The 26184-nt window shown below is 35.6% G+C and overlaps 1 protein-coding gene across 1 annotated transcript; it reads right to left on the reverse strand.

Moving 5' to 3' along the window:
* Positions 1–2703: 2703 nt before the first annotated feature.
* Positions 2704–26153, reverse strand: LOC128244968 (uncharacterized). The gene is made up of 12 exons (XM_052963137.1): positions 26083–26153; positions 22612–23072; positions 22179–22268; positions 20665–20828; positions 19842–19995; positions 9041–9145; positions 8448–8595; positions 7434–7803; positions 7121–7259; positions 6779–6922; positions 5417–5580; positions 2704–4417 (listed from the first exon to the last, which is right to left on the reverse strand). Exons 2-12 carry the CDS (start codon positions 23056–23058, stop codon positions 4267–4269), a joined length of 2076 nt encoding a protein of 691 aa, XP_052819097.1. The 5' UTR covers positions 23059–23072; positions 26083–26153; the 3' UTR covers positions 2704–4266.
* Positions 26154–26184: the final 31 nt, after the last annotated feature.

A 26184-nucleotide genomic window follows, 5' to 3' on the forward strand; every position in this document is an offset into this window, starting at 1 on the left:
TTTTAATATTTTTGTAAACAAGTTAATAATTTGCAATGTTTGAGTGATGTCGGATTAAATTTTTACTGATGTCACCTTACAGAGCAAAGCCTCGGCTTTCAGTGATATTGGATGGCTTAATATAGAAAATAGGATAAAGCAACTAAGACTAAACCATGTATGAATCTTTAATAATAAATGCCCATCATACTTACATTTTATACTCTAGTCTCATCCACACATTCCTACAACAGTAGACATAGTGCTGGTAATTTTAAAAGTGCCGCAGGCTGACAGTTTTATCTTAAATACTTTCTTTTATCAAGCAATACTAAAGACTTTCTTTTATCAAGCAATCCAGGACTGGAACACTGTCTTCCACTAAAATAGAATTGAAAAATAAGAATTCTTTTAAAAAAGAAGTGAAATCACATCTCATTGTTGGTATGAAGAATGCAGGATTTTAAGATTTCATATTCTATTAATTGTTATTCATTTAGTTTTTAAGCTTGCATATCAGTTCTAAGGTTTTTGTCATATTATGTGTCATATGATTTTTACAGTCGGTTGCATTATAACTGTAAAAGAATTTCAATCTCAAACATTTAATAATTCTTTAACTATTCAGAGTATGTTATTTATTTGTATAAGAAAACCTAACTTAAACAGCTAACATCTGAGATCTTGGCAAATAATTATATTTGCTTTAAAGGGGCTGTCTCACGTATGATAAAATAGCGAAAAAAAAGAAGAAAATTGTCGAAAACTGTCATAAACTTGGCATCGATGTGTACAATGCATTGAAACTCACTAACTGAAGTACCACATAGTTTACAACTTATTTAAGTTTAGCAGTTATTTCGTATTTTTCCATTAAAAAAGATTACTGGGTATGTCTACCAGGTAGAATTAATTCCTGATACGTGATTGGCTAGTCGGTGTTATCACGTGATATTACCGAGGTAGGTGTATAGTTTAATTATGTCACCCGATTAGTATCAGCCTTTGTAGCTCAGTGAGTAAGACGCTGGACTTCAATTTTGGTGACGCGGGTTCGAACCTGGTCTCCGACACAATATATATTTTTTTACAATTATGATATCAAAGCGTAACACATTCTATTAGATAATTGTCCTGAGATTCGTTACAGAAAAAACATTTTTTGGTGCCAATCTATGACAAAGTCCCTTTAAGGACCCCATTGGAAATAAGTTGAATATCTTTAATGGGTTATCCTGTGTTATATATTTGTCACGCTGAATTAAGTCTTAAAATAGTAACACACCGATGTATCCAAAGCATTATAATGTTGTCATGATGAAGTATAGAAATCCTCCCTAATTCTTTGTTAAACAATCTGTGATATAACTTTGTGATATTTGGTTTGTTACTTTGACATCTGTAACCTGAAACAATGGTATAAGCTTCTTGAGTGCAGTTTCTATGTGCAAGGTCAAACTTGAATTTCAAATAAATGTATTCATGTGCACCACAGGGGCAGGGTGCGCTGTTTTGACACACCCCTTTGACCATGCCTCCCCCCCCCCCCCCCCATTTTGTTTTAAATCTAAGGCTTATAAATACCGTAATGATAATAACAGGCTTATTAATAATGATGGGGGGGACTGTAACTAATGATTACTTACAAAAATATATATTATCTCCGTACAAAGATGATAGAATAAAAGTAAATTCTTATTTTTTGAAGTGAGGGGGCGTGGTCAAAGAGGTGTGTCAAAACAACGCCCCTGTGATGTGCACACACAAAATGTTTGGACTTAAAAATTGTGATATTTGGAAAAAGTTGTAAAAAAACACATGAACTTAAGTCGAAATATACTAGAACCCTACCATAGGTGGCAGATCTGTTTTCATATTCTATGAGTTAGACACAATCCAGTGTTTGCATGGCCAATGTTGACTGATGTTGATTTAACTCATATCCCAATCCCTTTGCATGTTAAAATGATAATTAATTATTTGTCCCAACTTCTATGTTAACCTGTTTATGTTGTATTGATTGTTTCATTGTATTTACATTCATGTATTAAAATATTATTAAATTAAACCTGCCTTCTCACCACTTAAAATACTGTATTCTGGGATGGATTTTAGCGGGGGTCCTTGTCACAGCTCTATCTAAATAAAACTGATAAGGTCAACACTGTCTCCGTGGCCTAGTGGTTAAGGCAGCTGCCTATGGGGCAAGAGGTCATGGGTTTTGATCCTTGGCCTTGTCATACCGGAAGACGTTAAAGGCTAGTAAAAGTTACTCCCTTGCCTGGCGCTGGGCATTTAAAGGGTAGTGCTTGGAAAAGTGATGTACTCAGTACTTGTTCAACCCAGGAAAGTTGTATCCTGTTATCAGTGCTTTACACCGAGCATGTTAAAGAACCAAGAGGTCTCTTTGAAAAGGGCTAGGGTGTTAGACCCGGATCTCTCGCATCTCACTCTGTTTCTTCAAGTCTTCCAATGTCGGGATTTGACTGCGAATTGCTGTCACTTCTGTCTTATGTCACTTATGGCATTTAAACACAATTTAAGTCGTGATGGCGTCACATACGGGGTCAAGCTATAATGCAGCCAATGGGCGCGGGCAGACCTTGGATCAACTCAAATAAACAAAATAACCAGGTTTCATTCTATCTTTGTTCCATGCTTCGCATCTTAACAAAACTGATACTGTCACAAGGACAATGAAAATAGACACGCCAATGGCGATTCATATTTGAATTCAAACAAAAATCTATTTATTTTTCAATTTATTTATTGTTATAATACTATAATGACAATGTTCACAAAGAGAAATAACAGTTTTCCTGTTCTTTGTTTGAATAGTAAAATCATATGAACATTTAGCGAAGCATGATGTCAGTTTTACTGACGTTCTTATTTATACGATGAATGGACACTTGAGTGTAAATTATATCTCAATGAGATGCCATTTATATGCATACCAGTTTCTACCAAACAATAGTACAAAAGATGGATATAACTCAAGTTCAATACAATAATAAGACTGATTTTCTAAATAAATGAGCAATATATTTATTAACATCAATTTGTAGGCATAAAATCTGTATATACACTGCATGAAAGCACTGTGGTAAAACATAACAAGAGACATTTGTAAAAGGACACAGACACTTATACCCTTCACAGTAACAAATTGAAGTAACACATACCAAGTATGTCGCAGAGCAAAAGTCAAATCTCCTCTTTGTTGTCAGAAAGGGATCATAACTCGACACCAATTCAAGCAAGAGCTTTGGCCTTGCTACACAAGCACTGACAACATGTGTATAAGTTTCATTTTAATATCTGTGTTAGTGTATTTGAGATGGCCATGGTTCAAGTGACACTATTATTCAAAATCAATACATACACATGTAAAACAAACATAGATTTTGAGTGATACACCCTCAAATACTTACTAAAAAATGCACTTATGAAAAATAATAATTACTATTACCAATATTATAACCATGTATTAATAGCTGAAAATGCTAAAATATTAAATGATTGGTGAATGCTAGAAGATTTACTGTGATCTCATAAGATAGCAATACCGTGTTTTCCGCACATTTCTTTCAAACTAAACTTGGTATCCTCCATAAGATCTATTGTTTTCGACATTTATTCATCATTTTTGGTATATTAAAACTGTATTGTATTAAATGTGTTAAATCTTATTTTTGAGTAATAGTTCATCTATTGCAAAGCTATTGCACTATGACAAAGATCGCATAGCCAACACAGATGCCATGGCTATGACAATACCTTGATGTTGTTTATGAACCAAGGATAAGTTGAAAATGAAAAAGCTTTATTCTGCTTAAAATCTGTCCTTTAAAGAATTAACTATATAGCTTTTACATATGTTTAAATATGTGCACATTATCTGTCCCTCAAATTGAGACTGGTTTTTGGACTTTGAATCCAACTTAACGGGTTCAAACTGGTTTTGTGTTAGAGTGTGGAAGAGTCTCAGATGAACCACACAGCTAAACATGTTTGAGATATGTTAAAAAGTAATCCAGTACATTTTTTTCTCATAGTATCGAAATCATAACACAAATTATGGTCAAGTTAGGCTATCTCCTGAACCTGATTACCCAAAGGAATAAGTGACATAACACTAAAACCAGATTATGTCTGCCTCAGTATTTAACAAGTTTGTCTGTTCAGTTTTTGGTTCAACAGTTTTGTATATTCAAATCACAACAATTTCATGTCACGTCCGCTGTCAAAAGTCATTCCATTATCACAGCTAGACACAATGGTTCATCAAGTTGAGTCATCATCACTGTCGCTTAGTCTCCGGTGTCGCTCAGGGGAGAGCACCCAGGCTATTACGAGAATCATGAGGAACACTGCGACCCCATACATCATGCTGTAGGAGTGGTTGGACTTACGGTGAAGAGAGAACCCTATGTACCTGTGCAAACACAGAGAATGCAGAACTTAGCAGTGAACATAGTAATTGTAAGAAAATATTGCCAGCAAAGTATAAAACAAGAGCACCGCGGAGTGGGTGCCAACGCTCGTCTGATGAAATTCCAAGTCGAAAAGGGGGGATAACTCAATATTAATTAAAGGCAAAATTATATGACCTGCTATAAACATGCATAGTGTTAATAGGAACACGTGTAGCAAGTTTAATGTGAAAATGTTGAACGGTTTTTGAGTTATGAGGTAAGGTTAAAGTTTTTGGACGACGACGACGACGCAGACGCAGACGCAGACGACGCCGACGACGCCAAGGCTATCACAATAACTCGACTTTTTTTCTTCGAAAAACAGACGAGCTAAAAATGGCATAAAAATAACTGACAGGATCGAAACGCACACAAACTTAAATTTTGCTATTCTTCCTAATTCAGCAAGAGTATGTTTTATTCATTAATTAACTACAGTGTAAAAAAAAAATGTGTACTGCATTCTTGCATCCCGGATATGTGTTTCAGGTCATGTGACCAGTGCTGGAAAAACCTGTCTTACACCCCCCCATGTAAGGTGAGTCACGCGCAAAAACATGCCACTTCTTATTTCTTTTATTGTATGGTTGATGAAAAGTGTATAATGCCATTTCAATAAAGTGTAATTAAATATATAATTATGTAAGACTTTTAATTGACTTCAATAGTGATTTAAAATTACTGCGCTTTATGACGTCAGTAAACAACGTTGCACGCGCTTTTTGATGAAATGTACAAAAGTGCATTTTCCATGTAAATTTTCCCACAAATTGATAATTTAAGATATGCAAGAAAAAATATCAATCATGCTTTTCCAGTCTGGATCGAAAAATCCAACTCGGGCACGTGCCCTCGGGTCAGATTTTTCTATCGTACCAGAAACACATGATATATACTTATAATCTAGACGTACGAAGAAGCAATGTAAGTGTATAATACAATACAAAAAACGCCCTTACCCTAACTTGCAAGTAAAGATGACGTCGTTGTAGCCATCATTGTTGAAGTCCCCGACAACGAGAGGCCCAGTGGAGGGGCAAGGAGTGCTGTGTTCAGCCAGGACTCGACCCTCGGTCAACTCTATAAGGCTCAGGCCAGACCAGCCCACAGACAACAGGTTTACCTGAAATAATACGAGGAATGTAAGATGATTAATCATTCATTGTCGATAAAATTGTTGCAGACAGCTAAAAACATGCTAGTAATTATACTACTGTATACAAAACTGAACAGAACACTTGTCATTCAGTAAATTTTGTTTGAAGGCTTTCAAGCACATAACTAGAAGCCCCACAATGCGACGAAACCAGAATTCTAACATTTGCAATCAGAAATTATAGCCAATTAATTCATAGTATGAGATGACACTCAAATTTCTAATCAATACTGCATCACCAATGCTGCAGGAGTGCCGCTTCTACTAAAGCTACCATAAACTGGATTAAGGTAGCACACCCCTAATGTAGTAATGAAAACCTCCATTTGAAACTCTTCCATTTTAATGCTTTAGCCTATGTTGTTGAGCACAGGACTATAAATCTCTTGAGGGTTTCAAGGTAGTGGTTCGAAACCAGCCAGAAGCACAAATATTTTTTTTATTTTTTTTCTTCTTTGTTTTCATTAGCTAACATTTTTTACAGAAGTTAATAGTGTATTTTCATTAAAAAGTAATTAAATACATTTCTACACATAAGTATTAGCTTCTGTGAAGGTTTTATAACTTGCAGGCACGGCTGAAATAGGTGGTTGGGAATTACAAACTTTTTCTTTTTTTAAATGAGACGGTAAAACATTTTGATTTTTGAATAATGTTCCCAAAAGATTAAAGATAATTATTAATAAAGAACAGGTCATGACTATTTGTAGAACTTGTTGATATTGCTTTTAAACATTGATGTTCCAATTTTACGCAGTCAAAACAGTATGTAAAAAATGAAATATCATATGGCTATTTCAGTACAGTATGATTATATTTGTTGGTGATGTGATCAATAATGTATTATTTCTGAAAACAAATGTATTTCTTGTTACTCTGATACCAAATTATTACGAAAATGTTGAAAAATAAATGAAATAAAGGAATTTTCTTGTCTCTCCGGTGATGTCATTTTTCTTGACTATTCTGAAATGGAGGTAGGGTAATTCAAATTTAAATAAAATTGTTATTTGATGGTAAACTACTTTTAAATCCAGGAAATGATACACAATAAGAAATTATCAAGCTGATCATAGTTTGAAATGGTGCCCATTAGGGGTGTGCTACCTTAAGGCATAAATTTGTTATCCAATAATGTAAGAAAGATTTGTATGTGACACTTTACCTTGTCACCATACAACTGTAGAGGCATGAGTGCCCTGTCTGGGTAAAAGGAGTTAAGGAACTCATGTTGCTGTTCTGTCCAATCCCCCTTCTTCATCTTCCGAACTGCCAGCGCCACACTGTCCCAGTTTGCCATAGTCTGGGTCTGCATGAAAGGACAAAAGTTTCAACTGATATTACCACTGCTTGTAGTCCTATGGGGCATGACGGTTTTCAAAGATATATACTATTTTTATATATATATTTTTCTTAATTCTCAATACTTTAAAAAATAATGTCTGCTTTGATAACAAGATATTGAAAATATGATGTACACAAAAAAAGAAAAAAAAGAAAGTCCCACCTGCCAGTTAAAGTCGCCATTCTTGTCAACAGATGTGATGCGCCCCATGCTGCCGAGGGCTATCAGATCATAGGTGTCCATCTCCTTCCTCAGATGGTGTCCCAGCAGGTGGCGAACTACGCCAGACTTACGGGCAACACTGAAAGGCAAAACGAGAAATTTATACATCCCATTGTATTCTGGCGAACGTGAAAGGTGACACCAACAGCAAACTTGGGTGATGATTCTAGCTAAAAACATACGCCATAACATAGCCACAAACGCTTATTTAAACACCAACATTCTTCTATAGTCCCTAAACCTCTCTAAATACCTTTTAATGATGACAGGTGGAATTTTGACAAACATGTCTTCATCATAGACCCAGTTGGTGGTAAAGAACATGCGACGTGTGACACACACAGGGAAGCGTTCAAGGTTTTCCTTGATGGGAAATAGGCGCTGGATGTCCAGGAAACAAGGGCTATAGTTCTCCTGCTCACCCCATGAGAGTTTCTTGATATCGTTTTCAGCGTCTACTACACCATATATGGCACCATCGTCAGGGAGTTGTAGACGGGTAACTGGTCTCCCGCTGACCAGGTTCAACACTTCAACACCGTTCTGATGGTTGATTACAACAGCGTTGGGGTTGACTATGTGTTCTTCGTCACTGTGTGGCCTTTGACCTCCATAGGCATAACCTGTACACGGCAAAGAAATGACAAGTACATGGCAAGAACCAGATTTCAACCATACTATAAAATAAGCATTATAACAGCAAAAGAAAGAATCAGACTTCTCTTGCCAAATATAATGACGGTAATAGGTCATCTACACTCTACAGTACAATATTTCCACAGTTTACACCAGTGTAATCCAGATACTGAGTTTGGTAATAATTTCATATCAGAGGTTCAAATGGCTGATAATTGTCAGTCCTGATACATAGCCAGGGGTCTGTTTGAGTATGAGATTGAGAATGAGTTTGAGATTCATGCCAAAAAGAAGATTAAGGGCCTTAGACCCATTTTGAAATTGTTTCCAAAGTTATTTATATTCATTTAAAGGTAAATTTTTCTATTTGTTTATGTATATGTCCAAAGCAAAGAACAATCTTTGCATCTGCACTTTAGTCTGAAATTAAAAGCTCTCAATCCTGATTTCAGAAATAATCCTGAGCTTTAGTACTGTGGATGTTAATTTTACACACAGAAACTTAAGTTGAATCAAGTTAATGTCCATAATGGGATATTGTATAATAGTTTAGACAAGAACAGGAAAAACAGAACTTCATCGTACATTGAATATATTTGTTGCACTTCTTTGTATATGTAGAGAGACCTACCAATGACATGCTTGGGGTCGAGGGCGGCGGGTGTGGGGTCCTGTTGTGTGGCCTCCTCCTCCCCCTCCCGGTAAATGTTCTCATCCACAATCTTCTGGTAACGACCCAGGGAAAACTTGGTATCCCGCACTGTACGCCAGTTGTGGGGCTGTAGAGATGTATAAATAAGGAACAAGTTTAGTTTATGATGCAATATTTTGCTGTATGATTCCATTTTCTTTTATTGCAGTTTTGCCAAATCACATTACTCCAATATACTCCAATACTCTTATGCCCAAAATCAAAAGGAAAACATAGTTTCCACTAAAATAATCTGACTTTCATGTTTATTTGAAATGCTACGATGTAAATAGTAAGGGCTAAAATGAAAGGAGAATCAATTATTTTGCCAATGGTAAGTCCCAAATGTAGAAATTATTAGGCTACTAGAATGCACATAGTTTCTGAATAAGATTTCTTGAAAAATATATTCTGGCACCAATTAATTGCAGACCTAAACACAGTATCTGATATATAATTACATTTCATTCTGCGGAAAAAGTACAGCATTTATATTCATATAATTATGCATGCTTTGCAACAATTCCCCATACCAGAGCCTTGAAGAGTTCACTCTTGTAGTACGTCCAGGGAGACTCGCCGATGTGGAGACGGTGTCTCTTCAACGACAGCTTCCAGTGATGCTCCTGACCTTCCTCCTGTAGCAGACATTGGGAATGGTGATCTCTCAAGGTTTACAAAATAAACATAATACTATATAAAATGTTCAATGTAATCTAAAACATGAAGCTGATGAGTAATTTAAAGCAATTATTAAATTTGGTTGAAATATACTAGCAGAAAAAAATCTGCCTAAATACTTTCAACCGTTCCATGATAACATGGTGTTTACCTTAACTATGAGAGACATTAATATGCTAGCAAAAATTTTAAGAAATAATTCATCTTTAAAAGTTGTTATTTCTCAGGGGGTTTCAGGACTGGTTTATTTTTGCACAGTTTCTTTATTTTGCTAGTACATATACGAATCTGTGCATTTCTGTTATATTTCCAATGTTAGCAAAGAAAACCATAAATGCAAGTACTTTTTCTCTATATTTCAAGCTCATGACAAGGTTCTTGTATCACGAAAAACAAATACCCAACACAACAAGAACTAGAAACACCATTTTTATGTTTTTAGTAACAGTGACCTTTACCCCACCCCAATCAAAAGCAATCCAAAGCTAGCTTTTCCCATAAGCTACATACACATCAACTTTCATCATTATCCATCAATTCTTTCCTAGTTATTGGGCAGAAACATTTTTTCTACTTTTAGTAACTGTGACCTTGACCCCACCCTCCTCAAAATCAATCCCAAGATAGCTCTTCACATATACCATCTTTCATCACTATTCATCAAATTTTACTAAAGTCATTTGGCAGAAACCATTTTCTATTTTTAGCAACAATGACCTTGACCTTTATTCCACACCTCAAAAACAATCATAAGCTTGCTCTTTACATAAACTACCTACACACCAACTTCCATGACTATCCATCAATGATAGCTTAAGTTGTAGGGCAAAAACAAATGTTTCTGCCACTTTAAGTATCAGTGACCTTGCCCTTGACCCCTGCCCTCTCAAAAGCATTCCCAAGCTTACTTTTCACATAAGCTAACATCACATCAACTTTCATCACTATCCATCAATTATTTCTTTAGTTATCGGGCAGAAACCATTTTTCTATTTTCAGAAACAGTGACCTTGACCTAGACCCCAGACCCTTCAAAAGCTAGCTAGCTCTTTATATAAGCTACCGTCACACCAACTTTCATCACTATCCATCAATGCAAGCTTAAGTTATTGGCGGAAACCAATGTTTGATGTAAGCCCGCCTGCCCGAAAATGACATTCCCGTTCAAATGACCCAGGAAGTGGAATCATAGTGCACTGTCAAAGTGTAAAGGTGCAAAAAATTCACGATATATTTCTAAAGTACAGTACAAACAGTTGCGATGGCAGTGTTGTTCATTGCATTATACCACGTGTTTGTAATGCAAAGCTGAAAGTGTTGACATGTTGATAACATTTACTAATACATGCAGTATACAGCTGTTGCTATTACAAATCGCAATGATGGAGAGCGACATCAGGATTTTTATTTTATTATTTATGTAGATGTGCTGTACTTTTTAATTACATTGGCCATTTTCACGCTTCAATAAATTTCATCAAATCAAATATGGTGGCTGCTGATTTTGATATTTTTTCACTGCGTCCTATCTATGATATTAAGGTTTTTTACAAGATTTTTCACTTATTTTTTGCCTGTGTCCTATCTATGCTAGCATCCTTAAAATACATAGTATAATTAGGTACATTTCTTATTAATGTGCTTTTCTGTGGTTCTTCCTAATACTTGTTAAGATTTTTTTTACTTCAATTAATACTTCTGTCTCTCTGTCTATTAAAAGTGCTCTGATAACACAACTCACATGAATATTAGTCCCAGACCTAAGCTGTGTTTATAACCATTTTGGGAAAAGGCCCAAAGCCTTTTTGATTGGTAAAAATGTGTCGTTATGACTAAAATAAGGAACACCCAATTAGCCTAGTAAAAATTTGACACCAAACAGTTTTCAGGGATCGGCAATAACTATATTTCCTAGGGATCATGAAGGGACACCACTAGATGAAATCAACACACTCCCTTCCTTAAATCAGGCGTTTCAGGGCGGAAACATCACTGTTACTGAAAACAAGGAGACTATTTTTTTTTAAATTTCAGTCAAGTTGCCCATCCACATTTAGTGAAGATAACAACAATATTGCCTTAATAAAATTGACAATAGTTTTTATGCCACCACCTGTGCAATCATTTTACTCAATATTTGTAACTATTCATTTGTATTAATGTTCATGATTCCATTATATTTAGAGAAAACCTTAAAAATACTTGTTCAACTATACATTAAGACATCTTCGACTCAGAACAAATTAAATTGAAAACATGAGGACATTTGAGCTGTAAGCATTCTTGCAAAATATAAATCTTGATCACTACCAAATACTTAAATTTAACAATCATGTATTCCTTAACTTATTTTTTTTCTTTAAATGATATCAATTTACAAGGTATAATAGCTGAATGAAGTAATTGACTGTGATACAGATAATATACTGCTTCTTTATTAGCAAAATATAAGACAGCTTATAATGTTGATTTTTTTCTTCTATTGTTTTAGATTTGCATTGAAATATCAATTGGACTAAATCACATGTCTTTTGGAATATTAACATGCTCAATTTCTTTTTCCACTAGTGTATCATTAAACTTCCTTGTTAAGAAATGATCAGCAAAGCCTTATGCGATATGTATACAGTAGTCAAGGGGATAACAAGACTAGATCTTGAAAAAAGTATTTAAAACTTGCTTGAAATTGTGACATTTAACAGACATATTGCAAGGAGTGCTTAAAATTATTGATTAAAAATGGCTTCAAAGCACACAAAGTCCTTTAAAGACTCGATGTCAATGGCATCTGATTTGATCCATGACTTTGTCTGCTATCCATGTCAAGAAGACCAGCTAAATACCGAGGCCAAGTATTTCTGTGCGGATTGCTCAAAATACTACTGTGATAAATGCCTGACATTTCACACCAAAATTCTCAAACAGCATGCTGTGTTGGGCCGTAAGGATGTGGACAAGTGGGAGGGGCACCACGGCACCCTCATTTCATGTGACCTTCACCCACAAGAGGTCATTAAACTTCTATGTGAGGACCACGCTGAGATGTGCTGCCACCTCTGTGTGTCCTTGAATCACAGGTTAGTAATTATATTACTTCTTTAAATTGCAGCTATTTAATGTGACCTTCACCCACAAGAGGTCATTAAACTTCTATGTGAAGACCACACTGAGATGTGCTGCCACCTCTGTTTGTCCTTGAATCACAGGTTAGTAATTATATTACTTCTTTAAAAATGCAGCTGTTTAATGTGACCTTCACTCTTAAGAGGTCATTAAACTTCTATGTGAAGACCACACTGAGATGTGCTGCCACCTCTGTTTGTCCTTGAATCACAGGTTTGTAATTATATTACTTCTTTAAAAATGCAGCTGTTTAATGTGACCTTCACTCTTAAGAGGTCAGTAAACTTCTATGTGAAGACCACACTGAGATGTGCTGCCACCTCTGTTTGTCCTTGAATCACAGGTTAGTAATTATATTACTTCTTTAAAAATGCAGCTGTTTAATGTGACCCTCACTCTTAAGAGGTCATTAAACTTCTATGTGAAGACCACACTGAGATGTGCTGCCACCTCTGTGTCCTTGAATCAAAGGTTAGTAATTATATTACTTCTTTAAAATGCAGCTGTTTAATGTGACCTTCACCCACAAGAGGTCATTAAACTTCTATGTGAAGACCACGCTGAGATGTGCTGCCACCTCTGTTTGTCCTTGAATCACAGGTTGGTGATTATATTACTTCTTTAAAATGCAGCTGTTTAATGTGACCTTCACCCACAAGAGGTCATTAAACTTCTATGTGAGGACCACGCTGAGATGTGCTGCCACCTCTGTTTGTCCTGGAATCACAGGTTAGTGATTATATTACTTCTATAAAATGCATCTGTTTATTAAAACCAAGATATCTTGGGTATAAGTAACATAATCACTCACTGTTGATTTCTCTTATCATTTGAGAGGATACTACAGCTCCTGCCTATATTAATTGATTGATTTTCATACATAATAGAGGTCATAAATCTCAGCTTTAGACTTCTAAGCTGATAGATTAACTTCTTATTTATTTCCGTAACAGTTATGTTATCAAATTATCAACATTTTGTCAACCAAGACACCAGATATTTCTAGGAGCTAAAATGTTTGGGCAATGTGTCCATTATGTTTCTTATAACTCTTTAATATTTAAGGTTACAAAGATAAATTCAGAAGGTCACATTGCAATTATTCAAATCTGGATGATCTTTTAAAACAGTGATTTGAATTGTAGCCAAATATACACAATCATATATCTTCTTAATTGTCATACTTTATGCGCTTCGATGATGTACATAAAATAAGTTCAACGGTGAAATGTTGATTAACTTATATCAGTAGATAAAAATTACCAATTAAACATTATTAACTAACTAGAGATTGCTTTTTTGAAAAAGCGCTTGTCTCCCCTATTGTGTGGTCGTAGCTGAGAAAAAATAAATGATGGACATGAAATTTGTAACTTTGGACTGGAGACAAACCAACAGTGAAGTTTGGTTTATTCGATTATATTAAATAGTGAAGAGAAGAAAGTGTTGTTGATTAATCATGGAAAATGTAAACGAAGTTTGCATTGTATGAAGTTCCTGGGCGCAAGCGTTATTCAATTATTGATCGGAAACCATTTTTCAGCTCACAGTCATCGTGACCATGACCTTTTACCTACTGATCACAACATCAATAGGGATCATCTACATAACCAACTTGCATACCAAGTATTAAGTTCTTGGGTGCAAGTGTTCTTTAGTTACTGAGCGGTAACCATTTCTTCAACTCAAGGTCATGGCAACCTTGACCTTTGACCTACTGATCTCAAAATCAATAGGGGTCATCTACTAGTCATGACCGACTAGCGTACCAAGAATGAAGTTCCTGGGTACAAGCGTTCTTAAGTTATTGAGCAGAAACCATTTTTAAGCTTAAGGTCACCGCCAACGTATCATTTTTTACCTGAAGGTAACCTTGACCTTTGACCTTTTGATCTGAAAATCAATAGGGGTCATCTTCTAGTCATGAACAACTAGCTTACCAAGTATGAAGTTCCTGAAACCAAAGGATCTTTAGTTATTGAGCGGAAACTTTTTCTTCACTTCAAGGTCATGGCAACCTTGACCTTTGACCTAGTGATCTCAAAATCAATATGGGTCATCTTCTAGTCATGACCAACTAGCATACCAAGTATGAAATTCCTGGTTGCAAGCGTTCTCTAGTTATTGAGCGGAAACAGTTTCTTCACCTCAAGGTCACGGTGACCTTGACCATTGACCTACTGATCTCAAAATCAATAGGAGTCATCTACTAGTCATGAACAACTATGAAGTTCCTGGGTACAAGCTTTCTTTAGTTATTGAGCAGAAACCATTTTTAAGCTTAAGGTCACTGCCAACATAACATTTTTTACCTGAAGGTAACCTTGACCTTTGACCTTTTGATCTCAAAATCAATAGGAGTCATCTAATAGTCATGAACAACTAGCATACCAAGTATGAAGTTCCTGGACCCAAAGGATCTTTAGTTATTGAGTGGAAACCGTTTCTTCACCTCAAGGTCACGTTGACCCTGATCTTTGACCTAGTGACCCCAAATTCAATAGGGGTCATCTACTAGTCATGAGCAACTAGCATACCAAGTATGAAGTTCCTGAGTTCTATAGTTATTGGGCGGAAACGAAGTGTGACGTACTGACTGACTGACTGACAGACTGATGGACTGACTGACGGACAGGGCAAAAACAATATGTCTCCCCATGAATGGGGGAGACATAAAGATATTACACGCAAATGATTTTTACATGGAAGGTCACCACGACCTTGACTATTGACCTTGTTACCCCCAAAACAATTGGGATCATCTAGACATCATGACCAACCTCACTTCAAAGTTTGGTGAACCTAGATCAAAGCATTCTCCTGATATTGCACGGAAATATTTTTTTACATTAGAGGTCACAGCGACGTTGACCTTTGACCTTGTGACCCCCCAAAATATAGGAGTTTTCTAAACCTCATGATCAACCTCCCTACCAAGTTTGGTGAACCTAGGTCAAACCATTCTCAAGATATTGAGCGGAAATGTTTTTTACATTGGGGGTCGCCGCGACCTTGACCTTTGACCTAGTGACCTCAAAAACAATAGGGTTCTTCTACACCTCATGACCAACCTCCCTACCAAGTTTGGTGAACCTAGGTCAAACCGTTCTCAAGATTTTGAGCAGAAATGTTTTTTATGTTGGGGGGTCGCCGCGACCTTGACCTTTGACCTAGTGACCCCAAAAACAATAGGGATCCTCTTCACCTCACGACCAACCTCCCTACCAAGTTTGGTGATCCTAGGTCATGCGGTTTTCCAGTTATCGATCGGAAACGAAGTGTGACGTACGGACGGACTGACGGACAGGGCAAAAACAATATGTCTCCCCCAGAGAGGGGGAGACATAATTACAATACATACAGCTTTACAGACAACTGTGTTACACATAAACTAAAGCATACAACTATTTAAGATTCTATAAAAACATTAACTAAAAAACTAAAAACTATAAATCCAGTCACTCATTTACTATTCTTACTTCCTTTAAAACAGGATGTGCAGAAGTATTAGCTTGATCTCAGATCTGGCTAAGGGTGTATACAATATGGCCGATTTCACGCAGCTCCCATCTATGGTTGCTAAGGTAACAACAAGTCTGAACCAGGTTAAAGAGGTCAGAAAGAAGAACCAAGGCTCCTTGAAGACTTGTGGCAAGTCCATGCTGAGAAAGATCACAGACCTGAGGAAGAAACTGAACCAGCTGCTGGATGAGCTGGAGAAGAGGACAGTGGAACAGATGGACAGCCTCCTGACTGACCTGGATGACACACTACAGAAGGACATTGACTCCTGCTCAAACATACATAACCTGCTCAAAGCCTTGCTGGAAACCATCCAAGCCCAGGGAAAGAAAAATGAGTCAAGTGTCTACATTGGCTTCAGGAAGTGTGAAGAGAAGATGGAAGAGGCCAACAGCCTGCTCCAGGAGATGTCTACAAAACCTGAACTGACTGTCACTTTCCTGCCTGATACTAGAGTTACACAACTGCTGTCTGATATGCAAACATTAGGCAAGATCCAGGGATATCGGGAAACACAGAGTGGCCATCAAAAGTCTGACAAGAAGTCTTCTGAACATATCAGGCCATTGCCTGATAAGTTAAGGGTTTTTAAGGTTAAAAAAAAGTCAACCTTCAATGTCAACATCAAGCCAGATACATTTACCTGTGATATTATGGGTATTACAGAACTTCCATCAGGAGAGACTGTTATTGTAGATAACAAGAATAGCAGCGTGAAGATATTGAACATGAAGTATAAGGTAATAGCCCACTGTGATGTTCCTACAAAGCCTCAAGACATCTGTCATGTGACTGGTAATCAGGTGGCAGTAGCAATAAACTGTACTAATCCTGTCAGACATGAGGTTCACTTCCTCAACGTGTCAGCTGGCACTATCAAGATAACAAGGAAGATTTCAGTTAACCATGACTGTAATTCAATCAGGCACCATAGGGACATGCTGTATGTGGGCTCCATGACTGCCCTGTATCTCTACACTACATCTGGAAAGCAAGTCAAGACAATATATAAAGTCAAATCACCAGCCCAGACAGTGGCTCAATTTGCTTTGACCAAAGATGGCAAAACAATCCACATCTGTGATTTTTCCAGGCACAAGATCATTACAATTGACATCAATGGCAGCATTCTAGCCACACTGCAAGATGAAGAAGTTAGTGGGCCACATGGTGTACATGTGAGTGAGGAAGGTCATGTGTTTGTGTGTTCATGGGTCTCCAACACTGTGGTGCAGATTGACCAGGAAGCTAGGAAGAAGCTGGCAACACTGGTCAAGAATGGAGAGGGCATTTACCATCAAAAGGCAGTTTGGTACAGCAACAACACTGGCAGACTGATTGTGGTTGGACACCAAAATGACATTCTGGTGATGGAACTCCAGTAGAGAGATAGTCAGAAAGTCAACAAAATTTGGCAACAGTGGATGAAGTAATGGAATGAAATTAGATGCAAACCAGTAATATTTTATATTTTAACTGTAACTGCTTGAGTGTGTAAATCATTTTCAAACTATGTTTAATTCAATTCAATTCATTATATGTATGTTAATCTAGAGTTTACTTTATATATGACTGTCAAAATACATTTGCTAATGTACAAGAACACACAGAAAGTGTGTGAAATTAACAAGTATGTGTTTGTCGAAATAATTCATTATTAATATTTGTAATTGTTTTTAAATTTACCCCTGTATCATATCTCATAAAATGATTAAATATTATTAAAATCAAATAAAGTTCTTCATTATCATCAAAAATAAACATTCTGATTTAGAATTTTCCTGCAAATATCTTGATTTCATATTATCAAAAACAAATAATCTGATTTGGTATTATTAAAAACATATGTCCAAATTTAGTATCATCAAAAACAAATTGTGTTGGTTAATGTATGTATTATCATCTTTTTATTTCTATCCCGTTTAAATACAATAAAAGTTTTAAAGGCCTTATTCAATAATAAATTGGTTTTGAAATGTATATTGATAGTTTTATTGACCCTTGAAAGTTACATTGACCCAGAATTAAGCCACACTATTTATTGTCATGTTTATCGTCAATTCCATTTCTTGAAACCTGTCTAGTCATAGTGATCTGATTATGCAACACGCACGAGAATTAGTCCCAGAGCTTAGTGGGTTTTTACCATTTTTGGAAGAGGCTCTCGGACATTTTTCATTGAAAGAATATGCCATTTGACTAAAATGAGGATTTCCAATTAAATGCCTTAAAAATAGACTTATGGAGATTAGTTTCTTTGAGAATACATCAACACTTCCATGTAAAAAGGTATGGGGACCCAATTCTATTCTGATTTTTTTTATGTAATCATCAACTTATATATTTGGGAGATAAGTATACAATTTAGCTTAGGAAATGTGGCAGAAACTATTGGGTATGTACACAATGTACATTCTGTATCACTTGATTTCAGGCAAGATATTCACTATACAAAGTATACCTTACATCCACATGAGTCTATACAGAAACACACAAGAAATACCGCAATGCAACAAACCAGGTTTTCAATGAATGACAGAACTTCAGCTTTCATTGTGAGATTCAGTTTAAACACTGACCTTGACCCCAGGAGCCCAAACGCAACCCAATGAAACCTCTCTATAAACTCTTCCTTAATACCAAGTTTAGTCAAGATATGACAACCCTAACTAAAGATATTAAGTACAAACCATTTCCTATTTTTAGTAACAATGGCCTTGACCCTTGGGGCCCCCAATGCAATCCCATAAAAAATTGGGTAAAGATATGTCAGCTTTAAAGTTTTCAGTTTCAATCGTTTTTTTTTGTTTTATTTTAAGTGACAGTGACCTTGACCATAACCCAAGGGGCCCCAAATGCAATTCCATGAAAGGCCTACACTCTCAAGATGTGTCAACTCTAACTAGATTAATTCAGTTTCAACTGTTTTTCTATCTTTAGAAACAATCACCTTCACCTCGACCCAAGGGCCCCCAAACGCATTCCTATGAAAGGTCTCCATAAACTTTTCCTATATACAAAGTTTGGTCAAGATATGTCGAAGCTACTGAAGGTTATTCAGTTTCAACTGTTTTTCAATTTTTAGTAACAGTGACCTTGACCTTGACCCCAGGGACCCCAAACACAATCCCATGAAATGTCTCCATAAACTCTTCCTATATACAAAGTTTGGTTAAGATCTGTCTCCTCTAACAAAAGGTATTCAGTTCCATAGTTAAGTTTGAGGCCCTCTGCACAAACAATGATGTACATATGTAAAAACCTGGTTAATACCTACAGCTACCACAAGAGTGATGACTACCCAGGAATGTCGCATTGATTCTGTTATATTTTGAGGTAGAAAATAAAAAGGTTGTTTTTTCGAAACAAATCCTTCTTGATATTGAAAGTAGTTCACTTTACAACACTTTATAGCTTTAAGTGTAAAATTTAACTTTAAGGGCACATAAGACAAATAGGACATGGATAACAAACTAAATGTCGGGCACTAGTTCATAGTGATCATGTGTTCCAAGTTTCAAAACAATCTCTTCTAAATTGTGAAATAGTTCAATCCAAGTTACTATGTCCAGCATGAGTGCAGAGGACAGGTGTTCGATCCCTGCTGCCAGAATTTTACTTTCTTATTTATGGAGATTATTTCATAATATTAAAAAATCCATTTAATATCTTAACTTATCACCTTCGTAGGATTTACAAATTTCTTAGGAAAGTTATAAATTGATTACATACAAAAGTTGACAGGGTCCATTTAAAGGGCAAAAGCTCTTGAATCAACTTGCCACAAATGACGACACTGTATGTAATACATTTCATAGGGATCATATTTCAGGACTGTCTGGCTGAAACTGTGGGAGATATTTGCTCCACATAACTTTTTTAACAGACCTACAGATTAACTGACACATTGTGACTCCAATAAAAATATTCACTAATTAAGACAAAATTTCCTTCCAACTCCAAACTGACAATGTGAGAATCAATCTACATTCGGTAATGTATGTGTACCTCTTTCCTTGTTTCCTGTTCCCCGAACTCTCCAGGGAGGTGGTGCCAGCGGGTGGAGCCGTCCCGCCCAGCCAGGGCAAACGTGGAGAAGTGGGTGTATGTCGTCTCCTCTACTGTGTGCTCCGTATGGTCCGGGCTTTCATCAGTCTCCGTACTGCAAGAGAAAATAATCATTTTTTGTTGTTATTAAACAAAAAAAAAGTATCCCCCAAAAAAGAAAATTGCTTGAAATTAGCCCTTGCTGATATTTGCATTGTTTCAATAACATAGTGGGCAACCTGGAAGTACCCCAACAGTCAAGTAACCTTCCAAAGTATAAACGACGCTGTAAAAACCAGCGGAAGCCAGGGTGTTGGGGCAATAAGTTGCAATAACCCAGTTATGGATCTGATTTTTTGTATTAACAAATTTCATTCAGATTGGAGGCAAGATATATATGTACACAACTTAATAGATATACATTTGTAAAAGTTCTTTTCTACAAAACATACAGGCAAAAACATCTTGTAAGCAGCCACAACTCACAACCTTTTGAGTGAGAGGCTGACACCTTTACCACTAGACCTCTCTCACCCTCAAGGTCAAAGTGTACAAGAGCATATGTGATACATGGGTGATTGAATTCAAAGCGATATCACGTGATAATGTTGAGTTATGGCAACATGAATTGAAAGCGGAAATATATACATAAACTGACTTCATTGATATAAGGTGGTAAAAGTTGTTTTGTTAAAACCATTCTGGCATTAAACATCCTTAATAGTCATATCAGTAGCATTGTAATGCTGGTATAATAGATGTGTCTGTACAGAACATCAGGTACCCGTTTGTTTCTTGTTCTGGTTCCGGTACTGGTTTTGTCTCCTCCAGGTGTTGTTTATGTGCGTAACTGCCCCCGACGATAATCAGCCCATCATCTGACTTTTTCACTGAGTGGGAGGTCACCAGTGCGCCCATCGACTTCACATAGTAATTCGCAAACTGCTCCTGACCACATCAAAATACATATGTCAAAATAATCTCATAGATTAGAAATGCAGAAGATGTATGGTGCAAACTAAGCACAAGCCCACTATCAATGCACTGGGACAAAATTTGCTATGCTTGATGAAAATCTTAATTTTACACAGCATGACTATTTCTTAGGCCAAGTAAAATCATAAGAATTTGAACTTGTTGATCAAAGTGTAGAGTTCATGATTGAAGATGGGCTAACTATTGACCAAGTTATTTTAGTTTTAACTATTTTTTTTTAGTTTGATTGTGACAAAAGCTGACAGCTTAAAAAATCACATTCAAGTCGTTTTCCTGAGTAGAAACCAGTACAGGTGTCCATTTTGAGAGGCATCAAGAAGGTACCATTGGTGGGAATCAAACCAACAACTTCTTGGGTAAAAGCCGGACAACTACCACTAGACCACTCTCACCCTCACTGTCCAGGTAAACCAAAAGGTACCCATTGTGTGGATTGAACCCACCATTTCTTTGGTAAAAGGCGGATACCTACACCACTAGACCACTCTCATCCTCACTGTCCAGGTGTATCAGAGTATATGTGATACATGGATCAAACCTCAGTGACTAGCACAAGACGTGTTGACAATGAACATGTGAAGCAAATTTGCAATGTGATTTGAAATCTTAATTTTATATATATTCATACGCATTACCTTGTTTCCGGTTAAATATAAACACTTATTTATTTGTATCATATACCATATATATCACTGACACACAGCAAGTTTGTTAACAATTTAATTGGAAACAATTCTTGCTTAATTGGTAATTCGAGCAGGTCCTACGTTAATTTCTCATTTTGTTTTATGATAAAAATTTATTTGAATTAAGCAGTTATTTTTCATTTAATTAATATAAGACAAAACGTGATATTTTCTCTTGACCTTACGTTTTTTTCTCCTAAAAACCTTCATAACTTTTTGTATCTAAGCATGAAATGAACATATTGAAAAATGATGATGACATCATTTCATTGAGTGTGATTTTTTTGGTAAAAAGGAAAATCTTGTTAAAGACAATAGTGTTAATGCAGTGATTCTTTCTGAATTTCATCAGCACAGGTAAGTCTTTTTTGTTATTCATTTAAAAAGAATCTGATGATTTAGTTCATCCTAAAAACACAACCTGTCCAGGAAATATCTTAGTAAGCTTGCCAAAGGCTTGTTTACTAACATATTTCCTGAACTCATTAAATCAATTAAGTATTTAATGACGACTTACTAGAAATCCACTATATACAGTATGACGTATATATGTAATGATACTTGTAAATCATTTCAATCAACATTTGGCTCAAACAAATGATCACATAACCCATACCTTAAAGTCGAGTAGTTGTTTCTGCCACATGAGTTCCAAGTCAGACGAGTAACAGAACACCCACCATGTGTTGGTCACTATCACTATAGACTGAAAAAACAATCATATCTCACCCTATAATATCAAACATATTTTACCATTTGAACATCAGTAAATTACTTAAAACAATTTGGGGAAAATGTTTCGAATTATTATAATATATAATTTATAAGGAAAAGATAGGCAAAAGTAAATACTCAAAATGTGTGTTTTGATTTTCATTGAAATTGATAAAAAATCTCCCCTATAAGGAGCTTCATTTAGATTCGTCAAGCCTTTTGTTAAGAAGTTGTGCATACAATTTACGTTTTATGATTAACAGTTTCTGTTCTGTTTACAATAATTTTAATTTATAAGTAAGTTTGTGTACGTTACATATATGTAAGACTTGTACCTGTTGCCGGACCTGCAGCATGGACTGATAGGGCACAGTGAAGCCTGTCACCATGGAAACCGGCCAACCGGAGGGTTTGTCCTGACCCCCATCCGCAGCCTGGGGTAGCACGACCTTGTGTTTAACCACCACATGTGGCAGAGTTTTGTCCTCCTCGTCCTTGACGGGATCTGGCAAGGTCATCACACTCAGCTTAAGGTCGTTAGTTATGAGTATAATTTCATTAATACCATCACTGTCAAGGTCAGTTATGATGGGAACCGGCAGCTGTTCATCTTTCATGGGATACTTCTTGTTTTGAAAGTGATGATACTCTGCTCTCTTTCTCCAAACAGGGCGGAGTTCATAACTGTCATGTGACCTCAATAGGTAGCCAATCACTGCACACAGTAGCACCAGAATAAAGTGGTTCTTTGAAGGTTTTCGGATTTTACTGATTATTCCCATGGCTCAGAAATGCTCTAAAAAGAGAAACAAATAATGTGAAATTTAGTTTAGTGAAATAGTTCTATTAAATTTAGTGATACTGTGGGAAAAACAATTTTAATTGTTATTTATTCCAGAAGGTGTGATAAATACATTATTATATAACCACTATAAATTCTTGCTTTTGCTGGATTGTAGTTCAGAGCTATCCCATTTAAACATATAAACCCCGGGGGAAAGGCACTTTTAAAATCTACCAAACCCCTACAGAAACAAATTTTCCCTTGCGGGATCCAAATTAGCGAAAAAAGATACCCACCCATATACTATTTAAATAAATGCCTTCCCCACATAGGTTATATGTTTTACTGGAATAGCCTTCACCAAGGACCATAAAATATGTTATGCCAGAAATCTCGTATGACCTTCCTTAAATAGAACTTTTCCTTGGCCCCTACCATGCCGGGCCTACACATTCATCTTATTTCACCTTTCCATGTGAAGGTTATAACTGATTTATGTAAGAAATTACATGATTTGAATAAAATATATGAAATGAAGCAGGGTTGGGACGTTTTAACACCAGTGTTTATACTGTATCCTACATGTATTCCAAATCCTACTTTAAAATTAAGTCATATTCCGGATTTTGGTAAAGAACAACAATCATATAGTAGCCTTAAGTGGACACTTGAGTGTCATGTACTCCATATAATATAAGTTGTTTACAAGTAGTTTAACATTTATGTTGGCAGTCTATGACATTACAACAAATTTGGGAGTGTTATGACTATTAAGACAACAAAGTCATACTATTCAGGCAAAATGCTTTCAAAAATATTACAAGACTAAGCTTGACTAAATAGACTATGTAGACAAATAGATAATCCAGAGAATGATAAACTTGATTTCCTTGACATGTTTGTGTTTTGACCTATAACAAATCACTTAATAAAAAACCTAATACCTAAACATTTTTGTCTCACCAACTAATTGTATGTCCTCATATTTTTTAACATTCTTTTTGTAGCACTGATAGGACAGCAAGTCCAATGTTTTGTTTTTCCCCAAATAGATATAGTTTTGTATCTAATGAATCATTGTGCATTGATCTGGTAATGCATCTAAAACACTTATTTTCTCGTTATTTTTTACTCTATGATATCGATGATATCAAAATTGCAGAAAAAAAATACAGTTAGAACATAAAAAATATTTGGTTTCAGTGGGGTTTGAACTCAAGCCGGTAAAGTCAAGAACAAAATATGAAACAGACAGCTAGAACACATGGCCACCGGGACTTTACCAAATGGTGAATATGTTGACCTGTTCAGGATACATTGATAACATCACGGAATAATGTCAATCAACCAATCACGCAACACCACAACTGTAATTAATTTTCAATTGTGTTACTAACACAATTGATTGATTGTGATTTGTTGATATAAAAAATTCAACTTTCAGGACTATAAAAGAGAAAAGGATTTTTTACAAATTACATTCAAACTCACTTTTTATGTAATTTCTCTTTATACTGGATACAAATAATTATCAAGAAAGCTTGGTACATGTTGATGCCATGTTTGTCATAGATCAGTTTGTATAGAAACATATTTTCTTATGATTTGTATACATGTGTTATTTTTGGAGAAACCTTGGCAGAAGAACATTCTTTGGAGTATGCAGATTATGTATATGTAACTATTTTAATAAACAATGCATAAAATATTTTCAATGTATTTTCTTAGATATGCACTTTCTGTTTATTATCCTCTCTTTGTACAGCTAATGCCTTAATGTAAGTACAGAAAATAATGCTAATGCTATGAATCTATGTTATATATTGTCACTACAGCATCATGTTTTATATCAACAATTTTTTTAGGCATGTTCTGGTTCTTTACGAACTGTTATATATGTTATTTTACCTTCTAATGCCATCTTTAATATGTTATAATAAAACCCTTTTAAATAAACACAAATTATCACCAGGCAAACCACATGGAACAACTGTGGTGATCACCTTCCTGCCAAAAATTTACATGACTCATTACACATCCACTTTGTATCATAATATTGACATAATCTAAATCATCATTTATAAATACAAAAAGTATATATATATATATATATATATATATATATATATATATACATATATATATATATATATATATTAGTAAACATATCCATTATTATATGATTTGAATTTTTAATATATCTTATATCAACCCCGGTAAGCCGGCTGAACTTGGAATATCAGCTTGTTTTTGGATTTAGTTTGTTTTGGAAAAGCATGAATGTTTGTTTTTTTAATTTAATGTGATTGTTTGTTTATTTTTTATTCTGTGCATGCAGCTCAATAATGCTCGGTTAGTGGTTTCACAAAATGCATCGGTGTTTCTTTTTCATGTACATGTAAAAGTGATTGAAATGAAATTCTTGCATTTACATGTACCAAGTTTGCATTCCCAAAATCAAAGCCTAGGCCAGGGACTGGGTAGTCCATATAAACAGCCACTTCAGAGTCTTAACCCATTTTTGATTTGGCGACTCTAAAATAATTGAAGTGTAACTTTTGTGTTTTAATTTAACAGTGAAGTGTTAAGTAATGTGGAGTAATAGATGAAGAATATATTTTACATTGGTACTGCTCAGTTGACTTGTGGCATTTAGGGAAAAAAATGAATATCCAAATATAATATTATCCAAAAGTTCCCTAAACGCGCATTAATGTGGCTAGGAACTGAGGAGGGACGACATGCATAATTACAACCTTTAACCAATATTAACTTATCCTTTATGAAAAAATGGGGATAATGTTATTTAGGGGCATACACTAGTTGGTCAACACTCGTCTTTTTTTATATAGATCTAAAATATAAATCTATCATCCGAAATGTAGTATCCGAATTATTTGACGTTCGATATACTGATTTATTTAGTTTTTTTAAAGATATGAGCCTGAACGGTTTTTTGGTGAATTCTTAACATAAAGCTTGTAACATTTTCAACTTAATTTAGTTCTGTTTAGTTTCTTACTGTCACGATATGAGTCAAATACCGGCGATTTTATTTTAATTTGAGTGGCAGACAACACTTATCGTTGGGAGCAGACAACAATAATGTTGAAATAAATCTTTA

This window comes from Mya arenaria, chromosome 8 (genome assembly GCF_026914265.1).
Source record: "Mya arenaria isolate MELC-2E11 chromosome 8, ASM2691426v1".
Taxonomy (NCBI): domain Eukaryota; kingdom Metazoa; phylum Mollusca; class Bivalvia; order Myida; family Myidae; genus Mya; species Mya arenaria.

Excerpts from the sequence above, each read along its gene's own strand:
- LOC128244968 (XM_052963137.1), bottom strand. The coding sequence starts at position 23,058 with ATGGGAATAATCAGTAAAATCCGAAAACCTTCAAAGAACCACTTTATT. Across the intron at positions 7,260-7,433 it reads CCACCTGTCATCATTAAAAG|TGTTGCCCGTAAGTCTGGCG; the intron begins GTATTTAGAGAG and ends TTTGCCTTTCAG. Across the intron at positions 6,923-7,120 it reads ATGGCGACTTTAACTGGCAG|ACCCAGACTATGGCAAACTG; the intron begins GTGGGACTTTCT and ends CCTTTCATGCAG.